The sequence below is a fragment of the Furipterus horrens genome, unplaced genomic scaffold (assembly GCF_987537825.1).
Source record: "Furipterus horrens unplaced genomic scaffold, mFurHor1.1.pri manual_scaffold_9, whole genome shotgun sequence".
NCBI classification, from domain to species: domain Eukaryota; kingdom Metazoa; phylum Chordata; class Mammalia; order Chiroptera; family Furipteridae; genus Furipterus; species Furipterus horrens.
The window spans coordinates 54,209,780-54,220,135 of record NW_028327179.1 but is presented as its reverse complement, the minus strand read 5'-3'; the positions used below and the strand labels follow the sequence as shown (position 1 = coordinate 54,220,135).

General features: G+C 32.7%; 1 protein-coding gene across 1 annotated transcript in view; it reads right to left on the bottom strand.

The window, feature by feature from the left end:
* Nucleotides 1-2,869: 2,869 nt before the first annotated feature.
* Nucleotides 2,870-10,356, bottom strand: part of PRKAR2B (protein kinase cAMP-dependent type II regulatory subunit beta) — a 118,293-nt gene continuing 110,806 nt past the window's right edge. Inside the window, exons 8-11 of the mRNA XM_090287338.1 lie at nucleotides 9,135-9,209; nucleotides 6,976-7,041; nucleotides 6,708-6,846; nucleotides 2,870-4,782 (exon numbers count right to left, since the gene is read on the bottom strand). Coding sequence (XP_090143464.1) covers nucleotides 4,649-4,782; nucleotides 6,708-6,846; nucleotides 6,976-7,041; nucleotides 9,135-9,209 — 414 coding nt within the window. The 3' untranslated portion in view covers nucleotides 2,870-4,648. The remainder of the gene's footprint in view (nucleotides 4,783-6,707; nucleotides 6,847-6,975; nucleotides 7,042-9,134; nucleotides 9,210-10,356) is intronic.

Sequence of the window (10,356 nt, the reverse complement as noted above, 5' to 3'; positions counted from 1 at the left end):
ATTATCTACCATTTTTGCTTCAAAGTGACATTTTAAAAAATGGGTGCTGCCTTGACCAGGTATCTCAGTTGGTTAGAGCATAGCCCCAATATGCCAAGGTTGTGGTTTCAATCCCTGGCCAGGGGACATATCAAGAATAAGTGGAACAACAAATCGGTTTCTCTCTCTCCTTTCCTCCCTCTTATAAATAAATAAATAAATAAATAAATAAATAAATAAATAAATAAAATAAATAACGGGTGCCTATATTTATATAGAAGGATTTCTGGTACCAATAATTAACCAATCAGACAAAACCTTATGATGTATGTGACCAGTAAGATGCAACTCTATTATATGACCTATATATTTATGGTTCAAGACAGGGCATTCACACAAAGGCAATTGTTGACTGTTGTCATTTTATGAGAGAAGAGAGGTCTGTGCCCCTGACTAAATAGTCAGGTACTGCATATTTTAAAAATTATTGCAGCACAGGTTGAAAACCGCTATACTACAGTAATAAAAATGCTGAGGATATTTAAGTTGATCTTCAAGGAGAAATTATGAGAAATTTTAGAGGGAAGCACCTCTCCTAAAATAATTAAAATATTATTTGGCTTTTAAGTGTCACCCATTTCCATTTCAAGAATATAGTCATCATGTAAATGGAAATACAGTTGTATTATGTCAGACTTTGGCCTAAAAAGCAGTGGCATCGTAGGTATGTGCATTTATTCTCTTGTTCCTCAGCAGGATTCAGATAGGTTTTCAGTTCAGATGGAAAATCAGCAATTTGAAGCAATCTTTTTTCCATTTTTTTATTGTTCTGTTACAGTTGTCCCATTTTTTCCCCCAGTGCTCTCCGCTGCCCTGCCCACCTTCCCCCTCTCCCATGGTCAATCCTCACCCTGTCCATGTCTATGGGTCATTTACATTAGTTCCTTAATGAAGCAATTTTATTCAGTATTTTGACTGGTCATATTTACTGCTCATAAATTCATTCAGGTGTTCTATTTTGTAAACTTTTTTTCTTGTTAAATAGAAGACAATTAGGGTTTCACCTCTGGGTTATCCAGTGAAGAGTCAAGGCACCTTGTCATTTCAGAGTTCATGTCCCACTTACACTTAACTTTTCCTTTGCACATGGAAAAGTTATTTTCTGTTTTTCCATTAAAAGTAAAAAATACATTCACTTACTATAATGAATGTTATAATTGTTACTAAGAAAACATTTTATGCATATACATTTTGCAGTATATTTTATATAAAAAAAAAAAATAGAGAGAGAGAGAGCTGGTGGGGAGGGGCGTAAAATGGCAAGACCCAGGCTGTGGTTAAATCAAAATCTAGAGAAACCACCTGACAGGTGGCATTTCATTTTTATGGTGCAGACAATTATTTCCATCTCAAACATCATCACTTGGATCTTCAGGATTTTCTAGGCAATTTTAGATTTACAAACAGAGCATAAAAAGGGACAGAAAGATACAGATCTGTGGGTCAAATAATAAACTTTTTCTCTCAAAATAATGTCTGCACTGGAAACTTCCTATAAATTTCTCTATATACTAGGCTCAGTAATGTCACTATTAGGAAACTCTATGAAGCCAAGAATTAATTACACACGGAACCAAGAGATTTTTATTGCCCACAAGTTCTGCCATGGACTTACAAAGTAAATGATTTGGGGGAGTCAATCAGTTATAGAAGTGAATTGATTTAAGCTCTCATAGTTATTGTTCGGCACACAAGTCCTCTGGAAATCCCTGGTGTACTTTGTTGCTTATATTTGCATAATTATACTTTGTTTTTTAAAAATACCTGTGAAGAGTAACAACTATATAGTTTTAGATGGTCAGCCCGTTTTTGCTGCCTTTAAAAGTATGCTGAAACAGGTCAGGTTGTCTCAATTCTTATTATAGTTTCTTTTTGTCAAAATTCTGATTCAATATTAGACTTTACCCATACACTATTTTTAATTTTAGGAGCCAGCATTCCTTATAATTCTGTTTCCCCCTTAAGTGTTAATATAATTAGATATTAAGATCCCTTCTTCAGTTATTTAACAAAGCCATGGCTTAACCAGATGTATTACTCAGGCTTACACATTATTAATTTTCTTTAAGAAAGCCAAAGGTCATCTAATCCTTGTCATAAACATAGCATTTCTTGAGAAACATAGGAAAAATTATATCATTATTTTAAAAGATGCTTTAGAAAGGGAAATGACTCAGCACTTAATCTTACGTATTTCAATAAAATCCAAAGTCCCTCATTTCATGCTGTGTTTAACTTGAGACAGCAGCATTTGTGAGCATAGTGAATGGTCTACTATGCATTCACCCAACTTGTGTCATAGGTAGTATTTGTTAAAATATATATACCAAGCCCTAGTTCATGTGGCTATACAGGAAGCACATACATGCTCTTTATATTTATTTAAAATAAATATGGGGAAGAACCTTTGTGTGAAAAGAATGTTCTCTGAGAATTCTCAGCTATACATAATACATCCTTGAATGAAACTTCAACAGAGAATTTCCAGATACTAGTGGATTCTTGATTTTTGATTAAATAACATGCACAAGTCAAACTAGAGGTGTTTTAGATACTTTTAAGACATATATTTCTTAGATAGCCAGATTTATTTGGTTATTCTAATATACCATAATTATATAAACATATCAAAATAATGACTAATAGTTTAAATTTTAAAAATGTCTATTGCCATTCAGAACCATACTTTCTTGCTCCATTACGCCCAGGGGGTTCGTTTTCATATATGCTGTATCTCTGTCATGCTTTCCACATGGTGCAGTATGCACTCTGTCAGTCATTAGAAAACAAAAACAAAAAGAAACCCTTTCATTAAACACAATTAACATAGTTTATTATAAAAGTGTGCTTTATTATAAGGAAAATTTAAATATAACCAACAATACTGTAACTGGCATTTACAGCCTCAGTCAAGGTTCTTTATTAAACAGGCATTTTTGCTATTCCATGAATAGTTAACAATCAGCTTATGGAACAAAATAGGTAACCTGAAAAAGTGAATAAAGAATAGAGAATGATGAACCGGAAATCTGGGGTTCTGTTTTTTTTTAAATTTTTATTAACATGGCTTTTAAAATTAAATAGAAAACAAGTCATCTTCATATAGTAAGCTCTTTTCCTACAAGAAAATTTACAAAATTGTTGAACAGTGTTCTAAAATGTGGCTGAAATTACACCTTACATACTTTAACTTCTTATATATACATTATCTGGTTAACATATTTTAACCACATTTTAATTATACAAGACCATAATAAACATTCTGTAATAAGACCACACTAGCCACAGAATAATTTTACCCATGTATATATTTCTTTAAAACATTTCCCAAAATGGAACTGTTTATTTAAAAGTGAATTCGTTAGAATTACTTTCCTCTCTCTAGACACTGGAGTTATATAGTCTAGAACTGTAAGGCTATATTGCTTTGGTTGAATATATTTCATCTTATGTAGCCAATAACAAATATATCAATTATCAATGAAAATCTCTTCTGGTTGAGTTCATCCTTCACTTTATCAGTCTACATTAAAGCAAATGGCAAAGTGTAATGATACATTTGGAATGGGCAGAAATTCCTTTTATCTTTGCATATGATTTTGCTAATAAAAATTTATTTACCACCTTGAAGGAACCCCATGGGAGCAGATGTCTGAAAGAATTATATTATGGATACCAAGTGAAGAAAAAAGAAATATCCTGTGGGCATGTTGATAAGGACCCCAAATTATTTTTGGTATAGATTTTTTTGGTAGTATATATAAGAACCTAGACTTTTAGAAGACAACAAGTAAATTTAAGTTAAAGCTTTAAAGAAATGTGACTTTAAATAGCAAGCTCAAGTTTTTAAAGGTAAAAAAATACAGAAAGTTGTAAATGAAAAAGGAAGCAGAGATATATGCTTTATGAGGAAAAAGTGTTAATGATCTCTCATCTAAAAAAGACTCTTCCCTATTATAATGACTAAATTGCCTGTCCTTAAAACTACTGGTTACTGACATTATGCCAAAGAAGTCAAATTGTACTTTATTGCAAAAATATAAAAGGTTTTTAAATTGCATATAATGTTTTATACCATTTCACCAATAGGCCAAGGCCAGCACGTAACTTATCAAGCCAGAAAAACTTTAAAACAAAAATGATTAAAATTATACTTACTATATCTATAATGAGTTGTAAAAAGAATGTGAAGTCATGCTGTATAGCATGATTCATTGCCAAGTTCCCTCTTACATGGGCATAGTCATGTACATACCAATCTGAGTAAGTCAAAAACAAACACAAATCGCTTATAATAACATCCTTTAATTACCTTCTTAAACACAGATACTTTTAGTATATTACAATCATCTTAATAAACCTTTCAGTCAATTTTGTGGAACTGAAAATCATTTTATTAGTATGTTGATATTTTTATCATCTACTCCTTAGAAAGTGATGTTAAAGCCTATTGCCTATTACTACTGTTTACTGATACACTGTAAATGTAAAAAAAGGAAAAAACGGGAAATCACAGAAAATGCTTGGCATCTACACAAACACATCTCAGTGGACTAACCACTACTGTGTAATTTTGTTACTATAGGTCTTCTTGCTCCATACTTTTGCTTCATGCAGTAGGTTCAACAATATCCATGTTTGTTCCAAACAGGGCAACTAATTGCTCTTCATAGGTGGCAATGTTCCTTTTCATAATTTCCATGCAAGGTCCCAAAAGCCTTTCAAATGCTTGCACATCCATGGCTAAAAAAGAGGGGGGGGGATAAATAACATTCTTTGAAAATATGCAGAATTTATGAGTCATTTATGATAATCTGCATATGTCAATAATGCAGTGGTATTTTTATTTCATATAAATATACAAGAAAAAGGCATAAAGGTAAAAATGTTCCACTTCAAAGTAGCCAGAATTCCTTGGCAATATGATGTGCAATGCAAGGTTGGGGTAAGGTTCCTGATCCAGGTTGAGAAAAGAATGAGGGACTGTCATGGGCAAGGCCTTGAAATTTAAAAAATTTTGTTTTTCTGTCATCACCTGAGTAAATATAAACTCAAGGAAGTATCTTCCATTTTCCCTCAGGGTTTACAATGCCATGTTTTAAGACCAAATGTTACCTTTTACAATTTTTACTCTCATACTGTTGTCTAGTCACTTCAAAATAGCAGCCAAAACAATGCTTTGTCCAATTCTATAACTATATATGTCACTTTACTTGCCTGTCTCAAGCATTTTTAAAAACTAAATTTATAATACACATAAGGAAAATATGGTCACACTCTCTACCCTAGAACTACAAATTAAAATACATGTTTTTGCATTTTATATTAGCAAAGGTAAAAAAGGCAGTGTTTACAAAAATAGAGCAAATGGACATTCTTACACTGCTGGTAGCATATAAATCAATACAAATAAAACTGAGCTGGCAATATATATTAAAAGCTATAAAAAGAAAACTCACTTCTAAAACTGTTTATAAGGGAAAATCCTATGTTTGGAAAAAGTTGTCTATGCACATCAAAAAAAGCTCCTGCCTCCCCCCAAATGGAGCCAAAATCCTCAAAATATTTATCAGTGGCGGGGGGGGTGGGGAGCGGGGGGGGGGGGGGAGTTAAATAGTTTTTAATATGCACATTTCCCTAACAGAATGTTACAATTTGATGTAGTAAAATGAGAAAATGCCTAATCTATAATGAATGAAAAAAGCAGGTTACAAAACTGTTTAAAAAATAGAAAACCTATGCCAATAAAAGATGAGAACTATAATAGGATGTGGAAAGTCACTGGGTGGTGGTGGTGTGAGTGCCTCTTAGTTTTTCCTACCTTTTTAATGTGAATAGAATTATAGAAAAAAATACTGGGACTTCACTCACATCACCTTTACTCTTACTGTTTAATATTTCAGGTACTCAGGGAAATACCACCTGTCAGTTTCTGTCTTCTCTTCTATCCAAGTATAACAGTTGATTAATATTATACTTTAAAACCTTTTAAAAAGTGATTTCTCTAGAAGTTAAATCTGAGGATACTAGCAAATCTTAAGAACATGGAAGCTAAGTTTCTTCTACTAAACTGTGGATGAAGAGACTAGAGTGGCTAATTACTGATGAATCATTTTTTTAAAAGAAAATATCATCTATATTGACGTGACCTGAATTATATTTTTCATTATTAATGTAAGTCATTGCTCATATTTAAAATCTCATCAAACAGCTAAACAATACAGAAAATTTTATTGTACTTCGACAATCTTAACCTTTGTTTCCCAGTACTAAGATAAGTATTCCCATAGACATTCCACCTTTCTCCACAGTGTTTAATTCACCTTATAAAAATAGTTTTAGCCTTCTTTTTGAGAAACATAATGCATGTTTATTTGAAAAATCAGATATAAAACTTGCTACTCAGGATTCTTATATTAAAATAAGATATTCTATGCCTATAGAAAAGAACACTATATACATGTATAAACACACACACACGGAATTTTTAAAGAAAAACATGGCTTCCACAAATTGATTTTATAATGCAATGAGTGCTACCCTTGTTATATTTTGTAGGGGCCATAAAACCTGTAAACCCAATAAAATAATCTGTACAACACAGATACATAAAATGCAGACATAAAAATTTTAACCAGGAGGAATATGCCCACCGGAGTGAGTCCTACCTAAACATTTGACAGTCCCGATGGCGTGTGCAGAGGCTGCTCGCGGTTTGTTAGTGACCAGAGCAAGTTCTCCAAAGTACTGTCCCCGAGAACACCGAGCGATTTCTACTGCACCATTCTCTTCTACTTCTGATTTACTCTGACAAGGTAATTAAAAGCATCAACTTTTACTCAGCATGTTGAAAAAGTTAACCTTAGTCCAAACATCAAACAGAAAATTTATTATGTTCCTAGCTCATATGTGAATTTTTTGAGAACTCACACTTACCTTCCTTTTCATAGTAATTTTCACTTCTCCAGATTCTACAATGAAGAAAGAATCGGCCAAATCTCCCTATTAGAATAAACAAAAACAGGATGAAAATGCAGATTTAGTTGACAAAAATCCTCTTGCCTATCATATGCCTATCATAACCCTGAAGTCAGTCCAACTCCAGTGCACAGATGATTTGCCTGAAAAGGAACACTGCATAGGAACAAGCTGTTTCTCACTTTCTAAACAGAGGTTAAAATCAACAATTATGTAGTAATGATTTCATTTGTAAAATTTTTGAAATAATATATTCTCTACCATAGCATTTCTAAGTCAAGAAAAAATGGCAAATAACACTGCGGTAACAATTCCACCCAAACTTCAGCCCGGATAACAGCACAGATGTTAGAACACCCAGACTCATGTATTTGAATCCTGATGTTTTGCCTGCAGTTAGCTAGAGACCACACTCTCAGACGCCTGTTTACTGACAATCCACCTCAAGGCCTTGAAAAGACTTTTGAGGAAAAAAAAAAAAAGTGTTGGGTGCAAAGTGTGAAGAGATTAAGCAAAACAAATAAAATAAATAAAAATAAAACCCTTAGTGGTGGGGAGTGGGGAAGTATTGCTATTTCTAACTACATATCCATTTTCTTCTTGGTGATATTTTTGAGTGAACACCTTGATTTCCAGTGATACCTTTTAAATTAAATAGTAGAAAATAGAAGATAACAGACACTGACTTTCCGGGGCCTTTAAGTGATTTTGAAAAGAAACTTAAGTACTCCGAAACTCTTTAGTACAATTCAAGAACTACAGTTCAATTTACATCACAAAATAAGTGTTGAGTAGATTTATATAATATAGTATAAATGTGTATGTTCATAAATGCTTAAAAGACAACTAATATCTCAAAATATCCTTAATAAACTCCAAAAACAGTATATGTATCTCCTTTAAGAGTTTAATGTTAAATTTTCAGATTTGAATCATAGTAGGTCTATCGACTACTGTGTAATTTCATTTTCAAAACATGCTCTAAGTGCATGTAAAACTGTGAAATCTGAGAAAGGTCAGTGGATTAGGCTGTCAGTTTCCTAGTTTGATACTGTGCTATAGTGATGCAAGATGCACTGGGAAAACTAGGTGAAAAGTGCATGGAACTTCTCTGTTCTATTTTTGCAACTTCCTATGAAGCTATAATTATTTCAAAATAAAAATCTAAAAAAAATCATTTCAAAAGTGTTCTATACTTTGTGATCAATTTATATAGTAGAACCTTAGCCTTGTTTTCTAATTTGATTCCACTTCTTCCCAATCTTTCACCCCTAATCAGTGACTATGTGTGTTGGGGAGGAGACAGAGACTGATTTACTTACTGGCCTTCTAAAACAATTATTCTTTCCTTAGTCTCACAGACCTTGAATCTTGTTTCACATATATCCAAAGAAAAGACGATATTTTAGAAAAATAGTAAAATACAGTATAATATTGTGATAAAAATTAAGGAATCTATTAAAAATCTGTTTAAATCATTTGTTCAATACTTCAAAAATGTAACTAGGAAATAAGGTACTATCATCTGTGTGCTCTGTGAACTTCGACTACTTTCATAAATCCTACTTCTCGCAAGCTGTATTCTAACCAAGGTATGTATTACTTTGGTTCCAAGTGGGATTTTAGAAAAGCATTAATGGTTAAATAGCATGTTGGCTCTCATTTAGTGCCTGGAAGCCAACACAGTATACGGTGCACTGTGTTCCATTCTTCGTTAATTTTATGAGGGAGCAACCTCAGGAGATGTCATCATAAATTGATTGTACAAAAGTCTAATATCTTCCAATGTACCTTTTGAGTCCTCATTAATCTCATGGAACACTCACCTGTAATTGCCCTCTTATAAATGGTATCTTATTCTTTATATACATATACATGTCATGTACAAATATAACATTAAGCAGAAATCCATTTGATGATTTAGTACATACTCATTATAAATTAATTATATAAATAAAAATATTCAAATAGCTTAATGGCTGTAAATTAAACCATTTTTAATAGGTCATTTGGTAAAAGTAATATTCGTTGAATCCATCAATACATGCTAATTATAGACATAAGAAAGAACCTTTTGGAATATAAACCTAAACTAAATTACATAAAAAGGATCATACCTGAGCAATGATTTGTTCTCCATCATTATATACTTTGGTGCCTATCACATCTACCACTTTCAGGCGTTCAGAAACCTACAAAGAAAAAAACAAATTATTAAACAGATTAATTGGATAATATTATTTATCTCAGAGATTTAAAAATTGGTAGCTTATAAACCAAATAAACCAGGAAGTGTGCAGGTTTGTATGTGTTATCTTAACAAACAGCCAGCATTTTAAAATAAATTTCTCATAGAAGTTTGAATTTCCAGCCTCTCATGAAAAACCAGGAATGTCAACAACACTCAGCCCATATTTCCACATAGTAAAAAAAAAAAAAAAACTGGTGGAATAGCAGCTGTTTCTTTAAGTGGAGCACATGTTCTTCAGTTTACCAAAATCCTGTCCCAACTCAGTTTTTCTTCTTTATGTTACTTGCCTAGATCTGAAGGCATTTGGATTTCCAACCTCTGAGATCAGCTACCTAATATGCATTCTGTAATGTGGCCAAAATGTCCGTCAGGCATATATACTAACAATGCAACAAAGATACTTCTGTAGATGAGTCAGTACTAATCCCAAAGATTTTGGCCCAGATGCTGGAAGGATGGTGCTGCCAGCCACTAAGACAGGGAAGAGAGGGGAGGAGTAGATTTAGGATGTGATGATTGAGGTGACTATTAGGTGTCTGAGAGGAAAAATTAAATATGCAGTTAGTTAGTTATATGAGTCTGGCATTCTAGGAAGGGATCTTATCTGATTATGGTAAATTTAAAAGGCATCAACATAGAGTGTTTAAATACAGGGGATTTGATAAGTTCACCAAGTGAGTAAAAGTAGCCTGAAAAAAGAAAAGACATTGGCATATAAGGAAATGAGAAGAGGAATAAACAGCAAAGATGACTGAGAAGGAGAGGACAGTGAGGACTTTGTAACTAGAAGGATTTATTTTTTGGTTAGGGGGAGAATCTTGTTCTATTTTTTGTTTCTTTTCCCTGGTATTTTTATAATGGAGTAGATATTCATTAGATTGAGCTAATACCAACATTCTGTATTTAGAAACCTCTCCCTGGAAAGGTATAACTAGTGGCTCCTGATGATATTACATGCTTATTTTAAGTCTGCTTTTAGAAAAGGACCACATAAAACTGCTATAAATGTTCACAGGAATCTATTACTTATGAACAATAAAACAAATGTAGTTTTATGTAGTAAAAGAAATACTGAGCTATACAAACAC